Source organism: Apis florea, unplaced genomic scaffold (genome assembly GCF_048593485.1).
Source record: "Apis florea isolate Af1SG1 unplaced genomic scaffold, ASM4859348v1 contig_3_pilon, whole genome shotgun sequence".
Lineage (NCBI taxonomy): Eukaryota > Metazoa > Arthropoda > Insecta > Hymenoptera > Apidae > Apis > Apis florea.
In genome coordinates, this window is record NW_028256870.1 from 95,365 (window position 1) to 119,212 (window position 23,848).

The following is a 23,848-nucleotide window of genomic DNA, read 5'->3' on the forward strand; positions in this document are numbered from 1 at the left end:
AGTTCACTACATAAAAATACTTGAAAAAAAATTGTCATACAAAATCGCCAGTAAATTTCCACAGAGACAACAGAAAATATTTTTCATTCTTCCAAGAGAAAGAAATCGTGAAAATAACAAACAAGAGACGAACGACGGATGTCGAGTCGCCGATAAAACCTGGCTTCGACAAACACATCCACGTAATTCTCTATCTAATCGGGGCTAGTCATTTATGCAAACTAGTTTTCAGAGCACGTTTCGCATTTCTATCGTCTGCAACGACGATTCCCCCCTCCAACATTTTTTTATCGACTTTATAACATGCTCGTTCGCCAACTCGATAAGAGATACACGATTCATCGAGTAACACCGGTTCTTTATTAAACTACGTAGTAAGTTGATGTAAATCAAAACTATTCGATGAGCTGATAAACCAGGCCATTCTATCGCACCATCGTATCGTATGAAAAAAAAAAAAAAACAAGACTTTTTCACTAACTTTATCGCTTGTACTTTTTTTTTTTTTTTTTTTTTTTGATTCTAATAATAATCCTAATCGATTTCTTTTTATACAAAATAAAATTCACATCACGTCGAAACAACTTCACTCTTGTCAAACAAGTATATTACCCCTAAGATTATTAATTTCTAAAACAAGTGATATCTAATCTCGTTTATAATCATACGTCAAAACTATTCATTTTTATTAAAAAAAAATCAGAGATAAAAGCAAAATTCACGATCAAAGCAATTCCTGAAAAAAAAAAACTTACACTACACACCACAGAACGATAATCCACTTCGATAATAACTCTCATAACAGTACTTCAAAAAACTAGTTCAAACTGTTACAAATCTTAAATTACACTTCAAACTACGTTAAAAAAAAAAATTATATAAAATTCACCTATGATAAGTATCTCAAATCACTTCAACAAACTCATTCAAATACGTCTCTACTAACGGGCGCAAAAAACCGACAATCGATTGGAGAAAACCCGTCTCCTCTTAAAGGGAGGGCAGTCGACTCGGATTAAGACGCGTCCACCGGCATTCCCCGCGTTTCTCTCCACGAAAGAAACCCGTAGCCGCGTGAATTCCACGAAGATCCCCGAGAAATCCCTACGTATATCCCCGAGGAAAGGGGAGGAATTCGACGGGTGCTGACAAAGGAAACGTTCGTTGGGATCGTCTTATCGGCTGCTCGTTATCCAGACGTACGAGGACGAAAAGTCTTGGAAGGAAGAAATCCGGGAGGGAGGAAACCTTTCGAGCTGGATTCTTCCTCTCCTTCTTTTTCTTTTTCTTCTATGGATGGATCTTTTACGCGACGATGCCGAGGGATAATCGTTGACACGTGTAGAATCGGCCGTGTATTATATATAGATTGGATATGCTTGTACGTGAATCTTAATGTTGAATAAATATAAATACAAATATTGTATTGATGGAAATTAGAGAGATACAAAAGTATGTTTATATCGATCAATCATGTGTTAACTATGTGTGTGTGTATATATTTGTATGTGCGTATTATTTAATAATATTTTTATGTATATATTTGTAATTGAAATACTTTGGATAAAAGGCGTATGCTATATTTTGAAGAAAATATTATTTTTCGAAGAAATGCCTATTTTATAAAATAATTGATACGTGGCGTATGCCTAATTTCCATTCAGTCCTTCAATACATAATATCACGAAAATGAAATGTAAAATAAAATGTAAAATATGTGTATCATTGGAAAATAAAGATGTATTACAAATATATTGTATTATATTTATTGTACCAAAAAAATTAATTTATTTTCCTAAATCCATAAACGCGTGGAATTGCGTAAGTGGAACACATGTACGCACAATACGAGCGGAGCTACAAACCGAAAAGGAAACAGAGAGAGAAAGAAATCGTGTGTATCTAAAGGGTGAGGGGTTCTGTCGTTGGGTCAGGGTCGACGCGTAAGCGAGAAAATCGAGAGGGAAATCTGGCTGCTGCCAGTCGATACATCCGACATGGTCCTACCCCATATTACACACGGGGTGGGGGATGTTTGCTACAACCCATTCACAAACCATTATGAAATATTCTGTGCCGGTTAATACCGGCCCTGCAACGTGCGATCAAACAATGGGGTAGAAAAAGTTTCCAGAAGAAACTTTTCAAGTCTTGTTGCTCGATAAATGAAAATTTTCAATTCGAATTTTCTCTTTTCTCTTTAAATCATATTTTAAATCACGGATAAAACTAACAATTTTCAAAACCTATTATTATACGAAAAAGAACAATTTCTTTTGCATATGAAACGCTACTTCTTTTCAAGAGTACTCGTATTCAACAATTTTACCACCACCACTCACAGCATTCATTCTAAACAAACTAAAAATCGTACGATAATCAAAACCTCACCACGTCTAGACCTAGACGTATCATTATAAAAAGGCAGTTACCGCGTCCCATATTAAGGGAAGGGGAAAAATATCGACGTCAATTTCACGTGCACGTGTCGAGCCATCCCCCTCGTGGCCGTCAAAACCACCCCCGAGGGACCCAAGCTCAGGCTTCGATTGCTCGACACTCGCACAATCGGCCGGCCCGAGACCTTCGACAATGGCACGAGGGAGGGGAGGGGTTGCAATCGGTGTACACACACACACCCCCCCGCGCCAGACATTTCGACGGCTGACCGGCTGGAAAGAGCCGCGGCGGTAATTGAATCGGCGCGGACTTTATTTCGCGCCTCGAAATTGTCCTTTCGCGCTCGACGATACTTCGTTAACCGTCCCAGAGAGGCAGAGATTCGGGCTTTTTTTCCCACTGGAAAGGAAACTTGTATCGTAACGTGAAATGAGAACGAGGGAAATGAGAGCTAGCGATGGGATCGAGCGTGTCGAAATTACGTTTGAATTTGATTGAACCAAGTCTCGAGTTTCTTTTTCAGTACTTTGATTACTACCCGTGATTGGATCCTTTTGAAACAAGGTAGATTAACGTTAGTAGTGGAAGTTTTCTAAGATGCGAGTTTAATTTAACGACGGCAAGAAATTTACCTTTATGTTGGTAAATTTTAGAAACGATAAGATTGCCCCGATTATTCTCTTATTCGATTCGTGAAATTGTTAAATTGTTAAATGTTGTGTGCAACTCGTTTGATCGTTTAAAAATAATTTTTTATTTCTTGTTTTGCCAATAAATAATTCAAATAAAAAGTAATCCAACAAACGAACGTTCACACTCCTTTTTGACTGTACTTTAAATACTAAAAATACTTATACTTCCACGAAGAAAGAAATTCAATCTCGAGATTCGAAAAATCATGCTTAAATTAATTCTTGGAAAAGTTTACAGATCATAGAAAAATTTTCTTTCAAAATCTACAAAGTTTACATCAAAGTATTTATAACTAAACACTGTCAACAATCCCATCATTAATGGCAATTGGCTAGCAAAAAAGAGTGATGCACGATCGAAAAGATTAGCCACGCATCGCTGTCATTGACAGCGGATAAAATATTCGTTTCTCTACCCGATCAATTGGACAAGTTCAAGAAAGAAAGACTCGTCCTTCCGACGTTTCCGCTTTAAGCGCGACCCAGACAACGATCGAGTCTAAAAAAAACCACCCTCGAATCCCAAACCCTCGTGCCCGATCCATCCCCTCTGTTCTCGTCTGTTCAGTGACGAATGTCTGCTCTTGGTAGCTCGAATACGAACGTAAGAAGGTAGGGAGGAGGGGGTAGAGGGTGGAGAAAGAAGGAGTAAGAGAAGAGAAGAGAAAGGGTGGCGCAGTGGACGAGTTGGAGGCGGAGGAAGACAGTGCCTCGAGGGCAGTTTTATTTAAATCGGACTTGGGGAGAAAATGTAGAGTCTCTGGAGGGCTGAGACACGGAATACCTTCGCTAAGTTGGATCGTATATTTTTTCGAATTATACCATCGGTCTTGAGGGTGTAAAACGGTCTTTGCGGTTTGGTTGAAAGAGGGTGGAGAGGATGGTGGGTCAGATTGGACGACTTGTTTTCGGGGTGGATTGGTGTTTTGGGAACTTTTATTGGGATAACTTTGAGGAAAAGATGGATATTTGTCGATTAATATTATTTATTCCGTCTTGCGAGTTTATCTCGATATTGGGAAACTGAAGAAAAAATTTATTTATTTTTCCAATAACACGTTTCGATCGAGAGACGAGAAAAGAGATTTGTGTTCTAACATTAATCAATATCCATGATTTATTATTTGCTCGGAATATAATTCCTACGATATAATCAAGCGGAGATAACTTCAAAATTCGTTTCCACAATTCCTTTGAAAAAGCAATTTTTCAGAAAATAAATTCTCGTATTGATTTTCGTTCCCACGTCACTTAAGAAACCTATCTGGCAAATATAATTCATTCACGAATCCCAAAACGATCTTGTCTTAAAAAAAGCGAATTTACGAGTCCGCATTTATCACGGTCCCCCTTTCCCCCTTATATCGAGCAACCGAATACGCTCATAAATCCCTTGACACCCTCTCCAAACTGGAATCTATTCTAAACACAAATCTTCTAGTCATAGCCCAATTTGTCTCCCACCTCGGCACGCGAGTATCTTATCAATCTTTCCCTATACACAAAAGGTGGCTCACAAATACGTATCGATACTTCAAAGATGAATCTAAACACTTGTATATCTCATCCCAAATCCACCCGATCCACTTATCCGATCTTGAAGATCCACTTCCAACAAGTCACGAGAATCGAATTCTCTCTCCCCCACAATTTAACAATTTCACAATTAAATAGAACAATCGAACGACTTGTTACTCGTAAAACTTCCCTGTATAAAATTAATCGTTCAAAGTCCCCTGAATTTGACGAAATATATCCCTAAATATTACACATTCCAACTACACCCAATGCTCCTCTCACACGCTGAGGTTAACCCAAGATCGATCCAAGGAAACTCGCTCGTGCGTCTCTCCATCCTCGATATTTCCCATCAACCCGTTCGTAGGTAACGAGGTTTCCTCCCGAGGAACGATATACACCACCCTGGGTCTCGTCCCCCCCCGAAATGGAATCGCGTTGATACATCGTGGAGAAATTTACGAGCGATTCGAAGGGTCTACGAAGCTTTTAAATCAGGATCATCCAGGAAGATCCAGAAGGTGTCCCCCTCCCTTCAAGTTTTTAGCGGCTTTCCACGATCGAAAGGGGGATGGAAAGGAAAGAGGGCGAGCGAGTCGGTTGGAAAACGCTGATACTGGAGCCGGGCTGGAATTTCGAATCGATCCTCTCTGGGCTACCTAGCAGAGAGCTCCTGGGCCGGAACACGCACCCAGGAGGAACTCGGTTACACAGCGAATCCGACCACCACGCGAGAGCTTTCGCCCTCGTACCCATCTTTCCGCGGCCCAACGATCGTTTTAAACTTCCACTTGCGGGGCTCTACCCGTGCGGGGGAGGGAAAGGAGTACTTTTACTGCGGTCACGGGCCGGATGCTACTGCCAGAGACTCCGACGAGCAAATAGTTCCGGGGAATTTTGTGCCTGCGATTTCCGCTCTTGGAGGATTTCAAAGATACCTCGGGATCCTTAGTCGGGAGGGGGATACGTGAGGGTTTGCGTTGCGTTATGGTAAATGCGTGTTTGGTTTCGGATTGTTTGCGAGGGGTGAAACGGGTTGTTTAGATAAAGAATTTGTGTTTCGATACGACGGATACGTACGAGAGCTCGTCGTATATGGCAAATGTACGTTTGGCTTACCTCGCGAGGAAATGTGGAATGGTCTCGGTTTAGAATGAAATTTGTATTTTGATAATATGTGCGCGCGCGAAAGAGAGAGAGAGTTCGATTTGTTTTTGTATCACTCTAGGAAAAGTATGTCGAGGCAAAATTTGTAAATATTTTCGTATGTATGGGAATTGGATTTCTCTGGACATATTTCTTATTATTATATTTTCTAAATTTATATTACGCGTACGAGAATATATTTATGATACGAATATATTACATTTATTTATAACGTATAACGATTCTAATAACATCAAACCGAATCCGTTATAATAAATGAATAAATAAATGTATAAACCGGAATAGATTTCGGATATATATAACAGGAATGGGATTACTTCTTCGAATAATTTCGTACAATTATCTGTCATAATCAGAAGAATTTAAATTCCATTATAATTAATTACTTTTTCGCAATACCTTAACCCAGATTAATTATCGAAACCTCGCTTCAAAACATATAACGATATAAATTTCCATTCTATATTCAATAAATTAATTAACCCTAAAAAAAAAAAAAAAGAAAAACCAACAATCATGAATCATCGAAACCTCCAATATCATTCTCTCCAACAAAATGGAGACTCTTTTCAACCTAACCCTATCTTAACCAGACCAAACCTCTCCTCTACCAATTCCGCGAGAGAAGTTAACGTTACAACGGACTCCTAAATATTTCCTCCAAGACCTCTCATGGCCACGACGGGAACGGCAATTTCATCCGTGACCGCGAAGAGCGAAACGCGGTGAATTACAATGCGGCGGAGTGGTCCCATCGTGGAGGAGAGAGCGAGCAGACGAGAGAGAGAGAGTTGGAGTTTAGCTAGCACACCTTGGCGTCTCGGCTAGATGATTCACAGGGAGACGTACTACGCGATACTCCGTCTAGACGGAGTATATTTCCGGAAAAAGCAATAAAGACGGCGGCAGGAGGCCTGGCCGTGTGAGAGACATTTGCGTCAACCTGGGAACGTCCCTATGACGTCACCCAAAGCGCTTCGAGAAACGGCCCCGAAGGCTTTGCCCCCCTCCTCGCTCTCTTTCTCATTCTCTTTCTCTCTCTATCTCTCGGTTGTGTCTAGTACTTATGTTGATGACGTAAGACGATCGAGCGACGGTGTCTGGCTTCTAAACTGGCGATGCCGGTGAACGGCCAGGTAAATCGTGTCTCGTCGATGACCTGGTTTTCGAGACACGATTCGTGAGACGTGTATTCTTTTCGTAACACCCTTTCCTGTCTCGCGAATCGTATCGTCTGGATAGGTAATTAATCGTCCTCTCGACTGAGATTATTTGTATTTCGACAATGATCAGATCAATGATCTAATATACAACGCGATTGTATATTATATATATATATAATCGAGGAATTTTTATATATGGTTGAAATAATGAGATTTGGTGTAATTATGTTCGATTAATTCGTGTAAAAGTATGTATCGTGTTATTTAAAATAAAATATGGGATATTTAGTAGAAGGTTATTAATTTGATTGTAAATAAGTTGTTAACGAGGAAAATATGTATTTGCATAAAAAATCTGTGAGAGTGCATGATTAATTGCCAAGTTTATTATTTTATAATGAAGCTTGGAAATAATATTGAAAAATGTCATTACCTGTTAAATTTCATTATTTGAAGTATAAATAAGATATTACCTAATGAAGTTTAGATTAATTATGCAAATAGAGAGATGAAATGATTTGTACAAAGAGTAAAAACTTCAAATGAAAAAATCAATATGATTATCCATTACATTAGATATTCTTGAATGGCATATAAGTGAAAAATTCTCTGTCTTCAAAGTATCATCCTACCACCACAAGCACCTCGGTGATTCTTCGTAGCACGAGGTATTTTTACCTCGAATTACAGTTATAATCTTCCTTGTAGCGGTAACAACCACGAGAAATCTTACAATTCCCATAATTCTCTCCGACAATACGATTTTCAATTTACAGATTTTCAACAGTTGTTACAACTCGTGTTCAACGGAATCAGAAACAGCCAAAGGTCGTTCCGACAATATCAATTTTTTTTTTCTAACTATCGAAGGAAGCAATATATTCTCAAATATTTTACAATGCTCTTCTATACACGTTTTTTTTTTAAAAAGAAAGCAACTATTTTATCATTAACTTTCTCATATTCATGCTTCACTTTTAAAAATTATTAAATCAAGTTTGTAATAATTTTCCAAAATTATCTATCAAATACTAGATCGTAAAAATTTCACTCTGTGTTTCTCTTTATCCAAAGAAATGCTTATCTTATTACAAATCAATATGTTTATCTGAAAACACAAGATGAATAATCTAGCATCGTGAAAACCTCGTTTCTCTTCGCGAGTGACTACTACTTTCCTCCATATTTGGCCAAAAATTCTCTACGATTCCACGCTTTTTTTCTCGCTCGACGACACATCCCAGTTAAGGAGTAAACCCGATTTCACCGATTACCCAATATCTCCGCGAAGTTTCTCAATACATCAGGCCGCGACCGCGAAATCGAGCGACGAGAGAAGAAAGGCCGATCAATCGGTAATCCCCGTGTTAGCAGTCTAGCATCAAGGCTACTTAGCAAAAGTCACGCACGTGGATAAGCCGTCACGAGCCTTGCGTCCATCGAGGCTGCGAATAAGAGGATTCTGGCTTATTTACAATTCCTCGGCTTCATCCTCGCGGATGCGGCCTTTCCACGCCCCCGCCACGCTCCTCCATTTCCATCTCTTTCCCCGTATTCCCTCTTTGGCCCTTGAATCGTTCGTTACTTTGAATCCAATGATGAATTTGGAAATTGTGAAAATACGATTGCGCACACTTCTGAATTCGAAATTTTACTTTTGAAAGATACTGCTCTCTCGCGATTTTTCACGTTCGTTCTCGAAAGGTTTTTTCCTAGATAATAAAAAATAGAAATAACGATTCGATACAAATGTGATATCGTCGTTTTATAAATATCGTAGTTTTATAAATAATTAGATGGTATCGCAGAATCGATAGGAATCTTTCGAATCATCGTCTGAGCTGTTCTATTAATTTATACGCTTATTGTCTTGTGAAAGAGATAATGCAATATCATAAATATATCTTTATATTTTTATTTAAGTTACGTGCCAAAGTGGAATTCTTGTCTTGCGAATCGATCTGAATGCAAATATATCTACCGTGTGTAGACAAGCGATGTAACTGTATGCCGTGTGTCGAGAAAGATATCTTTCTCTTAAATTATTCACAACATATCTTTCTCGTTACACCATATTTTAATCTCATTTTAATAAAAAAAAATATATATATTTATATAAAATTACGAATCCCCCTTTCCTATCAAGCTGTGTAATAAAAATTTTTAAACGTTACGTCATCGTGACACAAAATTCAAAAGTCGTCAGACATGTACAAGGTTTAAAAACCGTACGATAATATGATATTTCGCAATATTTCCATTAAAAAATAGAAAATTGTCGGATTATGCAGCATCCTCGATAACGGATCCTGGATAAAATGGAAAGGACCTTCAATCCCTCCTCGTTTCGCGTCGTGTCCAATGCAAACGGCTCAGGGTTCGACGCGGCGCATCGAGCTAAGTGCAAAGAGAAGCAATGACCTGATTTGAAATTTATTACGTTTGGGCGACGTCCAAGTGCGGTGGTGCATCGACGCGGGGCCCGGCTGCCAAAAGCAAATGGGACGGCAGCCGGCGCATCGAACGAGGAAATAAAAAGTATATCGGCGAGGAGGGGGGAGGAAACGATTTCTTCTTTGCGTGCGTCCCTCGTTCCTCGAATTCTTTCACGCGCTCTCTCGGATGCTGCTTTCTCGTCCAGAATTACAGACAATTGTAGACACGTGTCCGTGGAAGATACTCAAAGATGTGTATAGAATATTCATAAAATTAGTATCAGTTAGATATTTTTGAGAATAAAATGCATTTAATCCCTTTGTCTGTCTTTTTCAAGATAATTTGGATAAATAAATAAATGCTCTCAGAACGTCATTTTTAAAACTGCACTCGTAATTTCACTTCATCGATTGATTCATTTCCACAATTCGATTTCATCTTTTTCCCTTCCCTTGTTACCAAAAAGTTAATTTACATTTTTCAAAAACAATTTCTCGTTTCGTTTAAAGCTAAAACCCTATCCCGTTGCTCTCTCTTCCGTGTCATTGAGACTCGTTGTAGCTTGTGCACGCTCGATGCATATCCTGGATCAAATGAGAGGGAAAGAGGGAGGAAGAGGAAGCTTTCCACTGGCAAGATTATCGTCCAAGGCACGATTGGCGGAACTGACGTGAGAAATGAAACGACACGATCCACGATTGGCCGCCCCCGTTGGCGAATTGATTTGTTACAGCGAGCTGTGTTAATGATCTGCGAGGAACGAGCGTGTGTCGACCCTCGTGAGAACACGTTCCGAGTGAAAATGGGTTCAATTTCGAGATGGCCAGAGCAGGTTTTGCACGGAGGGTGATTCCGTGACGCTTGGATCGTTTGGGAAAAACACCGAGCTTCGAAAAATATAATTCTTTAATATAATATAATAAAATATAATTTCTTGCTCGCTTTTCTTTAAAAAAATCTATGGATGATTATTAGCTTCCTTGAAAATCGAAGCTTCGTTACCTTTATGAACACACTGTTTGAACGTTTTTCATTCGCAATCTACTCGTGTAACGAGTATTCATGAAAACATTTACATTTATTGAAAGTAATTTGATAAAAAATCCTACGTATCTTCGTTCCCTCTCTCCCCCTCAAAAAAAAATTCTCACAGTAAAAAAAAAAAAAAAATCTTAAACAAAAGACACGTAGCGAAATGGAATCACGCTTACTTGGAAAAAGAAAACGATTAACTTGTATTTCCTCGAGTACGGAAATAAACTAAGCCAACATCTGTAAAAGAATTTTCCTGTTTATATAAAAGATCGGAGAACGAAAAAGAAAACGCGGAATGGAATACCAATGAAAAGCAAAAAGAGGCGAGGAACAAAATTATCGAAGCCACAATTCACCGTGGGGAATTTTTCCCACGAAGCATCAACGTGTTACGTTTCCACGTTCGCGCGAGATAAAAATTTGTCTGCGGCTCGGGCTCTGACTCAGATCTTTATTTATGAACGATTTAAAAAAGCGGCACGGCTTCTGTAATAACAAAAACATTGACACACCGTCTCAGAGATAATTCTCTCTCTCCGTTCCACGAATAGTGGCGTGAAGAAAAGTCGAGGAGAGGGGCGACGAGAGAGGTTTGGTATCTCAGGCAAGCCTGTTTCCGCGAGCAGGTGCTTTGCAGCAAGTGGAAAATAACTACGTGGGATTTCGCGCTTTCCCAATCTCGTCACGTGCAAATTAACACGGATTGTTTCGCAACCGCCGTTGATAATCGATGACCGAGTTAACACGTAGTGATCGATGATCTATGATGGTGCGAAGAAAACTTCGTGATAGGTGAATTAATAAGCGGAGGAAAAAAAGAAATTTCGTTGGATAATCGTTGCCGAGTCATAAGTGAGAGTTGGTGAGAGGATGAATGGTCAGAGTCGTGGAAAAATAGAAATTTCTTATTTTGATATTCGATTATCGAGAAATTCAGTTTCGTGGTCAATTTGTTGGTTAATATTGGAACCAAATCGAATTAAATGGTTTTATTTTATTTTTGCAATTATTGAAAGTACGCGGATACGTATAATCCAATTATTCTTACAATATCTCTTCAATTGTTATTGAGCAGAATTTTTATGAAAATATTTTACATCGATGATCAATGATTAAATTTGTGTTCATATATTGCGAAACGTATGAATGATAATTTCACTAGATTTTTCCACCAGGCGTGGATCATCGCGAACGCGATGAAAAGAACTGCCAGAAAACTTATCCCCCAAAACTCACGAAACCTCAAAAATCGAACAACATCCAACCATTCTCAACCAGACTCTCTCAATCCTCCATCTCCATCACAGAGAAAGGGGTAGATCCGGTATTTGGACAGTACGATCTCGATTCCAAATATTTCGCGGATGGATGCGGATGCCATTGAAAGGGACGAAGCTGGAAAAGCTCCGTAAGGAAATCTTATCGTTGAATGGGCCTGGACAATGGTCCTGGAGCGGGTCGAGGAGAGGAAGGAAGGGAGCGTTGGGTGCTCCAGGGTGCGTCCACGCGGAAGAAGACTCGCGTGAAACGAGGAGAACCGGTGCAGTGTGGAAAAGTAGAGAGGTCTGGAGAAACTTGGCTGTGGAATCGCTGTAAAAAACGCGTTCGCTAGACGACGCCACGTAGTCGCGACGATGAGAAAGGTTTTCTCGAAGGTGAGACGCGAGGAACGACGCATACAAGGTGTTATGTTCGACCGAGAACAGTGGAAGGATCTCTCTGGAGGGACTGGAAATGTATAAGAAATGTGTTCTTACAGAAACATCGTTCTGTACGATGGGATACTGGTTATGTATTATTAATCTTTTTTTTTTTTTTTTTGTAGATGTAGAAATCGTGTAAAGCTAAGTTTCTGAATGGAATCGTGTGAATTTATTTACGGAAAATATGCATATTTTCTTATTTCTTTACGCGAAAATACATACCATTATGTGAAATATAATATACTCGAATCTAATTATGATAAATGTTAGAATGAATACAACGTTGAAAAAGTATTAATTCAGAAGATGTTATTAATTTGAATTTTATAAAACTCATTTGTTAACATTTTACGTTAATATTAAATATGTGTTCCTTGTGAATTGAAATTTTGAAACATCCTGTGACTCTCTTTTTCTCGATTCTTGCCTATTTCTATCGCTTTTATTATTCCTAAGAACATCATGATCGCAACGCGAACAAGGAAAAAGGCTCTAGAGGAGAGGAAAACTTTTTCTGCCTCCTTGTAAGGCGGTTGGAGAATCATGATCGACGGTTCTTAGTTGCTGCGGTAGCTGCAACTGTGAAACGAGAAAAATTTTAGACGCCTCGAGAGAGGAATTGTAAACTTACTATTCGTTGCACGATGCTTAACCGAAAGTATACGGTATAAGGGAAAGCGTGGGATAGTTGGTTAAAGATAATGTAACGAGGACGAGATTAGGGACTTCTCAAATCTTCCTCGTCGAATGTGATTACAGTTATGTATAAAAAGTAATGAGCATAAGAAGAATTATTCGATTAAACGTATGGAAAAATTGAAAAGAGATTTAGAAATAATGATTATAGCTGTATTTATAATAAGATAAAGAGTAAAGTAAAAGAATCGAAAAGAAATTATTATATCTTTGTTAATTATTGAAGAGAATAATTGAAGAATATTTTATCCTCTCTCTCTCTCTCTCTATATATATATATATATATCTTATAACGGTATATAAAACGTCATTTCAAAAAGTGTAGAACGAAGAACCTCTCTTTTGAGAGATTGGTCGATGGATAAAACGAAGTCTCGTCTCGATCGTTTCACGGTTCAGAGAAGAAAGGAGTAGGAGAAAAACAATCGCAGTTCGCCGCAACTAGAAACTCCCGCTATAGCGCTAGACATAATATTTACTTCTGCCAACCTGCCCCCTTTAGCCAGCCGCCACCGTGGCGGCCATTTTGGATTGGTAAGGTCGGCTTGGAAAGCCTCCACACGTATATACTCGTTTCAATTATTACTCCTTTAATTATATCGCGATTTCAGCCAACCTCTTTCAAGTCCAAGCAAGATAATTCAAAATTAGTTTGAGAATTATGATGAAGCGAAAGAAGTTTAGTTTCCGAACCGGAAGTCAAACTCGAGGGCCTTCGATTTCCCCCTCTCTTGTAAACTTCAAAAACTAATAACTCGCGGAGAAAAAGAATCGTTCCACCGGTTAAAACGAAGAAAAAAGAGAAAAACGAAACATTTTCACGAATCTTTTACTAAAAGATGTTTAAACAAACAATTCTCGTTAGAATAATTTTTACACGAATCATTCATCGATCAAGATTAATCGTTTCAGTTTTCAAAACTAATTAATTATCGAAAAGTAAAACTTTCATTATCGATATCGGTATCCATTAGGGAGGAATAATTATCGAGAGCACTTTATTCCCACATACTCGTACTGGCATGGAAAGTTTCGCGGAGGCGAGAAAGTTTCTATTTCCATCAGGGCCAGGGTAAAACCAGTCCTGCTGGTCCGGGCAAGGGCACGCATAGATTACGAGTTAAATGGTTTTAGGATATTGGCATCGCGACGCTGGTCGAACGAGATGGCGACCAGAAAAATCCTCTCGACGGGGTCATTACTCGTCGCGATACTCCCCCTTTTTTCCTTCTTTTTTATCGAGTAATTGGAACCCATTTCAAGTTTCTCCCTATCTTTTCACCCTTTATTCGCCTCTGCCCTCCTTTCCTTCCTTCCTTCCTTCCTTCCTCCTCCTCCTCCTCCTCCTCTTCCTCGATCGAGTTACATTATATTTTGCGTCTCGTTTGATATAGTATAACGTGTAACGTGAAATTAAATCGGGTCAATTAAGAACGAGTATTAATTTTGCTCATTAATCATCGGTGCGCGGGTACATCGATTATTTATTCGTAAATCAAATTTAATTACTGGCCGCGCACGACCCCGGCTGGATTTACTCGGCCGAATAAATCAATGATTGTCCGTGGTGGGTAAGCAGCACGAGGAGGAAGGTGGACACGGTGGAGGAACGGGTTTTGGGAAATGAACGTGATCTGCGGGTATTCGCTGATGTTTACGCGGAATGCGTGGGGAGTGAATTATACGGTGAATTGTGTATAACGTTTTACGTACGATATTATGTAGCAATTTGATGACAGGTTTTCAAGTGTAGAGTAAAATTTGGTAGAAGAAGGTAATTCTTGATTAATTTTAATGGATTATATATTATTCGTAGTGCTATATATCGTGTAGCATTTTGATGACAGGTTTGGAGTTGTGAATAGGGAAAAGTTTGGAGAAGAAGGCAATTTTTGATCAATTTCGATGAATTACACGGCCTATTATCCGTAATATTTTACGATGGGGCAATATAGAACAAAGAAAAATTAGGAAAAGATCGGTCGTGAATTAAATCTGATATGTCGGTAAAGTTGAAATATTCATTCCAATGGTTGTTTGAATAATTATATCTGAATAGCAATGATTTATTGAAAAATAAAAGCAATATATTTTACGACACGTCGATTCATATTTTGTATCTATACGTATATACTTTTTGCAATAAATATCATTTCTATTTCTGTTTCTGTGTTCTGTTTCTGGAAATTTATAAAATTAATATAATCTAATCGAATATCAATTGATAAAAAAAATGTTCGTTTCACCACGTAGATATATAAATAGCGATTCGATTCAAAAATCTTCCAACAAAATGAAAAGGAAAAGGAAAACGAGACTGTATTTAAAACGCACTGCTAAACAATTGGTAAACACGCGGAAAAAAGTGTGAATTTCGTCTTTTTTATTCGATATTTCATAATGGATAAAAGAAAAACTATTTGTGAACTGTTCACAAATAATCTTAAAAATAACCTATAATAATAATAACTCTAATAATAAAATTGTGAAAAAAAAAAATTAATTCACTTCGTGAAGAAAGGAGGAGAAATTATCTAAAAATGTGAAACACGATTTTAAACAAATCCAGACCCATAAATTTGTCGCAGCGTAAAAATCGCGTCGAAGGGAGCAGAAAGATTCGTCGATTCCTGATTTCGTTCCCGAGAAGCCGACGAAAAATCCATCCTTTCACTTCCACGTGTCGAGCATCCGCACGCCCGACGGAAAACAAGGGAGTCGGTGAATTCGGGTCACGTGCGAGACGAATACTTGGAAAATTCCATTTTACTCGTATACACACGGCGGATACCGAACCTCGTATAACCTACGAACGAGCCCTTAAACCACGATGGCCCTCTCACAGATCGGTGGAACGAGGAATAAAGTCGTTCTTACGCGTTTCAACTGTGAGATTATATCGATTAGGAACGGCTTGCTTTCTCTTCCGATCGTTTGTTGGTAAAAAATAGTACCTCGTCTTCGCGCATCTTTCGTCCATCCGTTCATTATCATCGTGTGAAAGTAAAAGTGAATGTTTCTTCTTACGCCGATGACTCGCGAGATATTTGATTATTGGAAATTTATTTACAAGATTTTGCAGTAGAATAGTAGAATAATTTGATGGAAATTGTGGATTGTTCAGAATATTAAAAATACTTTTCTCAATTCTTGAAACTTTGGAAATTTTAATAAATTGTGTAAAATTACACGATATGAGCAATTGGAGTCTCGTATTGTATATATTGAATGATGAAATTATCATTCATTCAGAAGCTTCTAAATCGTCAAAATATATAAATCCATTCCTCCCCTTTGTCCATTCTTCGTCACCAAAACTTTCCACTCCTCCTCGTTTTTCGCCAAATCTCCTGAAGGAGAGATCATCCCCAGAAATCTTTCCGAAAGGTCGGCTACTCTGCTCGAGAAAGTTGTCAGTTGCGGGTTCTGTCGGCTCGTCGAAGCAAACCTGGCCCACCCCCCCCCCCCCAGTTTCGCATTGTTATTCTAGATTGCATTGCAAATTAGATCACGGACCGGCGTTTCATCGCCCTTCCACCCTCTCGTCCGCTCAAGTTGTGACATCGTCTCCCCGCTACTTCTCCTCGTAACTCATCCTTCCACCCCTTTTCAGCTTGTATTTCTGCCACTCCTACCATCTTGCGGAATGGTGTCGCGAGATCGTGTACACGCTCGAGGCGCATGGGAAAGAAAGCGAATTGTTTTCGAGGGCCAATTTACCCGAGGCAACCCCTCTGTTTTCCTTCTCGCCTCCTGGAGATAATTGTCGAACCGTGTTCGTGATTCTTCTTTCAGTGGAGGTGAGGCCAAGATTTTTGAGAAAACGCTTTTCAAACCCCTCTTTCGCTATCAGGGTCAGTGGAAATGTTGGGAAATAGGGAAGGGTGTCGTTTTCTATTTATTCTTCTTTTAGAATTTAAACGATCATTTTAGAAATAAGTGTCGTAACAATCCTTAAATAATTTCTCTTTCTCGATCTTCATTTATATATCTTCAATGATCAATATTTCGATAAAGAAGTTTTCAAACATTCTTCAGCATTTTATGCATAAACTATTGTTACCATTCAACTTCTAGAAATCTATTCGATTCGAATTCAAACAAGTTTAATAGACACAATTGTCGCGGGCAAATCCGAATTTCGAGCCAAACCAAATTCTTTAAAAAGCGTCGTAAATATATAAGAAACCATAAAATACGACGATTAAACAACGAAGCACGTATCGAGTAAGACTCGACCTTGAGCTCTCCTCATCATCGATGCCAAAAAACCGATACCCCTCCCTCTTGTATCCCCATTGTTTTTCCTTCCTTCCTTCCTTCCGCCCAGAATCCTCCTCCCTCCGCATTGTTCCACCTTTTCAACCTTGTCGACGCAACTTTCCTCCTTTCTACTTTCCCCTCCGCCCCTTCTTTTGGTCCTCCACCCTTCCTCCGAAGGAGGAAAGCGAACGGTCCTCCTCGTCGCTTCCACAAAAGATTTATTTCCAGCAGACGCGACAAGAGCTGATAACATCACCGTCGGAAACAGGGAAAGTGGGGGTGAGGGGGGGGGAGGGAGGAGGAGAAGGAGGAGCGAGAGGAACGTCCCTGATTCGATTTGTCTCGCGCTACGACGTGCTTATGGCCCTGACGTCGGACTTCCGGAAGACAGGACGTATTGTTTGCCTCCGAGGACGTCGTCGACGTCTATCTAGACGTTATCGATCTATCCTCCCGCTTACCAGCACCGGCCAAATAGAAATTAACCGATAAATTTTCGGCCAGGCAAATGGCCACCACCAGGCAGATGGACCCCTCTTTGGAGGGAGAGGAGGGGTCTGCGATCGATTCGACGAATCGCGGGGACACGTGATCCGCCCTTAAATCTTCGAGCACGTGGAGAAGTGTGTGTCTGCAAGTTTGGGGATTATGTTTTCGTTGCGAAAATTTGGGGTTGGAAAGTTTAAAGGGGAATATTTATAGGGAGTTGTGAATGTAAATATCCGGGTAATTTATCGGCCTTTTCTGGAAATGTTCGTGTATACGATGGCCTGTACGTGATGGCGTGAAATTGAAGATCGACAAAAAGGGGGTCGAGGAGGAGGGTGAAGATATTGCAAGATTTGAGCACGATGATTTCTTCAAATTTTTTAAAACGAATTTACAATAGATGTCAAATTAGAAATTGGCTTGAAAATACGTTTAAACGAATAAATGAAAAGATAGGAGCGATAATGTTTTTCTTTGTTTACGAAACATAACGAATTTTGTATTATCTCTTGAAAATGTTCAATGTTCTCTTGAATTTAATTATAAACCCAACAATTTTCAATCGACATTACCCACATTTGAAATAGGATCGATAAAAAAAAATCCAATGAATTTAAATCCAGAAACGTTCAATTTTACCACCTCAAAAGGATTCGTTTCAAAAAATAGCCGATTCCTCTCCATTCGCGAAATTTCTCACGCCTCGCCGCGTAAAGTGAAATATAACGCGTATTTTTACGTTCAACAATCATCAAGCCGAGGTAGATCCTACTAAATCACAGAGCGGATGTATATTCCACGCTTCCACGTAGCCTACCGCGTATAAATCGTTCGCGGAAGCATCAGAGCGACCGCAGAGAAGATGAAGCTCCGGCAAAGGGAAAACCTTGAGGAAGGAAAGCCTCGTCTGGTAGAGGTAGAACAAAGGTGAAAAAGAACAAAGAACGCGCGGTAGAAGAAAAAGCTTGGAAAGCGAGGAGAGGCGGGCAGGGAGAGGAAGGAAAAGGGGGAGAAAAAAAAGAGGCGGAGGAGGAGGAGGATGGAATGTGGGCGCGAGAGTCGTGGTCTGGTTTTCCAGACGGGCAACGAGAGGAAAACATGTGGGTTAGATAGGCGCAGCTGCGCTACTACCATCCCGACCGAGATTAGATATCAGCAAGCTTTTTTCCAGACAGCCTTCGACGTTCCACGAATCGTGTAATAATCTCGTCGAAGGCCAAAGACGAGAGCCACCTCCAACAGATGGGAAATCGTACTTTCTTCGCTTTTTTACACCGCCTATCTTTACCGTGTTATCCGCCGTGACCTTATTAGTGATCCATAGAAGCAATGTGGATAAGAGTTGTGAAAAATCTTGTGTGAGGTCGAACGATTGGACGTGGATGTATTGGAAAATATTGTCGAGGTCGAGGTTATTTGGTAGTCGACGTGTCTGTGAAATCATTGAATTAGGATTATATGAAATTTTCACTCGGAAGGTAGGAGAAAGGTATCTTTAAAATTGGAAGAAAAGGGAGTTGATGGATGAAATTATTGAATCGGTCGATGAATTTGATTTGCGTTACTTTTATATTATAAAAAAGAAACGATCCTTTTTACTATTGAAGTGCTTATAAATTGCAAATGAACGAGATATTATCCATCTCTGCATTTGCTGTAATCCTAGTAGTAGAATATCGTAATATAAAATACGAAATGATATAAAAATAATGGACTTTGTGATATTTTGTCAGAAATATAATAATCCTTTGAAGAAGCTATATGCATGGAATATATTTTATCTGCAGTGTACAAAATTCTTTCAATAATATAAATTAAATTATAAAACATTCGTGAATATGAAATGTGGAACATTGTCCGATGAGATTGATAAATCAAGGGGATTATTTTAAATGAATGGAAACGTGTAATTCATATTTGACAGAAGTTTGTACACAGAAATATCATAAATCGTAGATGTCAATTTTTTAAAAAGTATTGTTTGATTACGTTAAGAGCGATGGTTCTTAGATCATCGAAGTCGATATTTATAAACATGAGAATATCGTTAATATTATAAATTCATATTATAGCAGTTCACAGATCTAAGAAGATGAAAGGGGATACAGTTCTAATGATAAACATTTCATCTACTGAAATGTTGATTCCTGACCTGATTCCTTCACTGTCACCGTTTTTCCAGCAATATCTTATATTTAGTCGGATACATTTAGACCGAAAAATGAGACCGAGCGATCAAGTAATAATCATTTCAACATAATTCTAAATATTTCACAAAAATTAAGAATAAATCAAAAAATATCGAACTAATTCAAAAGATTAATTTTGTAATTTAATATATTTACATTTGATTTAATTAATTTAACGTAGAAGAATATTCTCGGAAGAAGTAAAATTATTTTTATCTAAAATCCTATAATTCATATGTACAATATCCCTCTAGCTATATCTATGTAATTGATATTTCTCTTCCTAACTGAGAATTACCCTTTCAAATTCATACGAATATATTACTCACTGGCTAAAAATCAAAAAACGAACGAATCATTTGCAAATTTATATATAATAAGAAAATAACAAACCGTACATATCGATAAACAATCTTTTTTTTGAAAATACTTTCACAAATTAAATAAATAAAAAATAAAGAAATTTGCGAAAGATTAATTTCTTTCGTAACTTTTCGTCGATAAATATACGACGTAACGACGCGATAATTTAATTTTTAATTTTCTCCTATTTACACATTCACGATCGTGTTTTCGAGAAAAGAAAATTTCGAAGGAAATTTTGAAAAAAAAAAAGGAAAATAACGAATCACTCACCGGCGTCCCAGGATGACGGTGGTGGTCTTGCAGCAGGAGGCGTCGTTGGTGCGACGCCGGAAGTTCCTCGCGATGATGATGATGATGATGATGATGATGGCGGTGATGATGATGCCGATGGTGGTGCAAGATCGAAGCGGAAGCAGGCTCGTGCAGTAGCAGCCGACGATGATGAAGATGATGCGATACCGTCGCAAGGACACCCACCAGTGCTCCGACTATCAGGACGAGCACCACTGACACTATGTAGCTACTCGCGTTCACTGTGAACAGAAATTCGAAATCGTCGTGTTTTAGTTCGTATTCAAATTTTTACAATTTTCACAATGGAAACTTAGCGTAGTGAATATTTACACGAATATGACTTACGCGAAAAATGGAAGATGGATTGGATCGTGCAATGATGCGATTGTGGCAGAATCATTTGGAACGAGAAAAGCACCAGTTGCTTAAGCGAGAAGCAGTATTGCGTAATCGCAATACGGCGATAATAAGTGATAGACGTTTTTTCCGCGAGCACGCTTCTTTTCCTGATCATTTCCTGGGGGATCTAGAAAGTTGATTCGGCGAAATATCACTCGGAGATAAGCGTGGCTCTAGGAAATGATAGCGACGCGCATTCGAAGAATAAATTAGAACATACGAGTGACTTCATTTCTCTCTGGAATTTATCGACACGTTTGTTGTTTTCTTAGCCTCTGTTTATATTATTATCGTCGATAATTTATCAACTTCTTGTACGATCATCACTTCGTACGTAAACAGTACGTATTTTTGTATGCGCGAAGATTGGATTGGAAAGAAAGAATTTTTATTTACGATTTATATTTATTTGATTTAATAATTGAGTTCAAAATTTCAAAAAGTACATCTCTATTTAATGATTTTTTAAACTTTTAAGTTGAAATATTTGTGATTTTTTTAATCCAATCCTCTTTATAAATTATGTAATAAAATTTAAACACAGTATCAATTCATTCCCTAAAATTAAAAATTCTAATTTAATTAAAACTGCCAATTTAAACAATCCCTATCTTCATTGAATATTCATCCTTATAAGAATCTTTTTGATCTTCTTCAAAATATCGAAACTTTTCACGTATCCCATTTACTTATTTTAAAATCATTAATTAATATTAAAACGAGTCGTTAAATCAAAGAGATTGAGAAACACTGAAACAACATTTATATCATAAATAATATCACTCACAAAAAAAAACTTACTTCCAAAGCAAATTAAAAATCAAGTTTTTGAATTCGAATTTTAAAATTTTTTTCATGTAATTTTAAATAATCACATTTTACGTGATATTTCAGCCTCTCTCTGAAGAAAATAGACATTATCATCCAATCTCTTAATCTCTAAACTTAATCTCTACCTTCAAAATCCCATTTACCCTCCCGTTTAATCACCAACATAAAATATTTCGAATTTAATAAATAGCGGGAACCGAAAAGGCTAAAAATGTGAATATTCACTTCAGAAGAATTCGAAATAAGCTTTTGGAATAAGACTTTTCGTGGTGGCTTTCTCAACGTCATCGTTCACGCGACAGTGCAGCAAAGGTATCGACTAACTTCCCGCTTCCAGTCAATTTCGTACGTGATGCGTGAAAAAGACTGGAAGGCACAAAGTTTCCATCCTCCGGGACCTTCTCCCCATTCACCGGCTCCACGGGGGTGGAAAATTTCTTATAGTCACGCCCCTGCGTCCGACATCTCAAGTAGCTTTGTCTCCGCGAGCGAAATTCCGGAAAATTATACGGGGATGCCTAACTTTTCGACACGGTTTCGTCACCCATTCGAATATGGGGAGGAGGGATGAAAAATTTCTCTTGTAAAAATAATTTTACAAGAAACGATTATCTTTGCAGATATGAAAGTGTGTATTCTCCGTAAGTTAAATTTATTCTCCATGTTGTTACAATACGATCAAAAAAGATGATTGACGGTTTTTATTTATGTGAAACATTCCAAGACGATCTTTGTTACTATCGATTTGAAATTCCATTAAAACTGCTCGTAGTATACTCATTTGACCCGACATCAAATCGATATTTTCCACCGACTGATTCCAACGAGACATTTCCAGTTACGAAACCTCCTCTTCCCCCACAAGAACTTGCATAACCATTCAAATTTTCAACCCTCATCTTCCAACCATCTCTTCCCTTAAAGAAACACATTGTCCCTGATTGCATTAATTAAAATCTCTTATCCAATATTTTTCACTGTATCAAGTTCCATTCGTCTTGTAAATTTTCGAAGAAACTTACTTAAAATCCTACAACATATTTAATAATCAAACATCTAATTTATCTTAAAGAGGACTAAGAAACAAGAATACTTTTTCAATTTTCATAAAAACGCGTATTTGCGCTCATCCGTGTATCCCTATACTTTCAATACAATATACACTTAGAGAATCTAACTAATTAACAATTTACACATAAACTATAAACGCAAACTATTATCTCCATAGATAAAGCGCGTTTGCAAGCAGAAAGGGTGTATAAAATTCATCCAATCTTCTCGGCCAATCTACCAAGCGTCTCGCCTCATCCCATGGAATAAGTAAGGTGCAAAATGCACAAGAAGGGAGCGGCAAACCGAGGCAAACAACGTCACACGGTCATAATTTGCCGTGTACCCAAAGAGGTGAGCCAGAAACTGGATACGTCTGTGTGGCGTACGTGTGTATAACGTGCGCGCACGAGGACGTGGCAGCCGCGATTGGCGGGACACAGGATGAGACACGACCATAAAACCTTATCAACGTTCATCATCGCCGGTTCAACGGTTTGAACCGCTCGTCACCCAGCGCTCGTTAAACGCTCTACGAATCGCGACGGTGCAGCACCCCGTGGCCCCGTCGTCGTGGTCACGTCGAGGCTCTAACAACGGCGGCGAAAAAAAGAGGCAGGAAAGGGCGAAAAGAGGTCCCTGACCCTGGTCCCTGAAACTTCGCCGAAACGGTCGCGCACCACGGGTCCCGTGTGGACAAAGGACCCCGAAACCGACGCGACGACTCGCTGGAAACTCGCTCGGGATCTGGCCGATGCTCGAGGAATTTTTATACAAAGGAACGATGGGCTGCGAGCCGTCCAACGAGCGGCATATTTTGGCAGCAAGGGTTGAAGAATTGGTTTTTAAAGTGAAGCGGCAGGAGATTAATTAAACGGAAGATCTCGAGGAATTTTCATACGCGGACGAATCATCGCGCGAAGAGGATTATTTTGGGAGAAAGGAGGGGGGGAGATGAAAGTTTTTGAAATTTAACAGAAACTCTAACTATTAATTGCCATGATTTCCAAAAGATTTCAAAAAATCTGGACACTACGTATCCCCAGTACATCTTAAAGATCAGAAAATCGAGAAATATTAATTTAATATTCACGAACTGGTGTATCGACGATTTTATTAAGAAAGAAAGAAAGAAAGATCCGTTCAATCAGCTACAA

General features: G+C 38.8%; 1 protein-coding gene across 1 annotated transcript in view; it reads right to left on the reverse strand.

The window, feature by feature from the left end:
* LOC100869791 (uncharacterized) overlaps positions 1 to 23,848 on the reverse strand; it is a 158,154-nt gene that overhangs the window by 85,936 nt on the left and 48,370 nt on the right. The window contains exon 2 of the mRNA XM_086917225.1: positions 20,388 to 20,650. Coding sequence (XP_086773351.1) covers positions 20,388 to 20,650 — 263 coding nt within the window. The remainder of the gene's footprint in view (positions 1 to 20,387; positions 20,651 to 23,848) is intronic.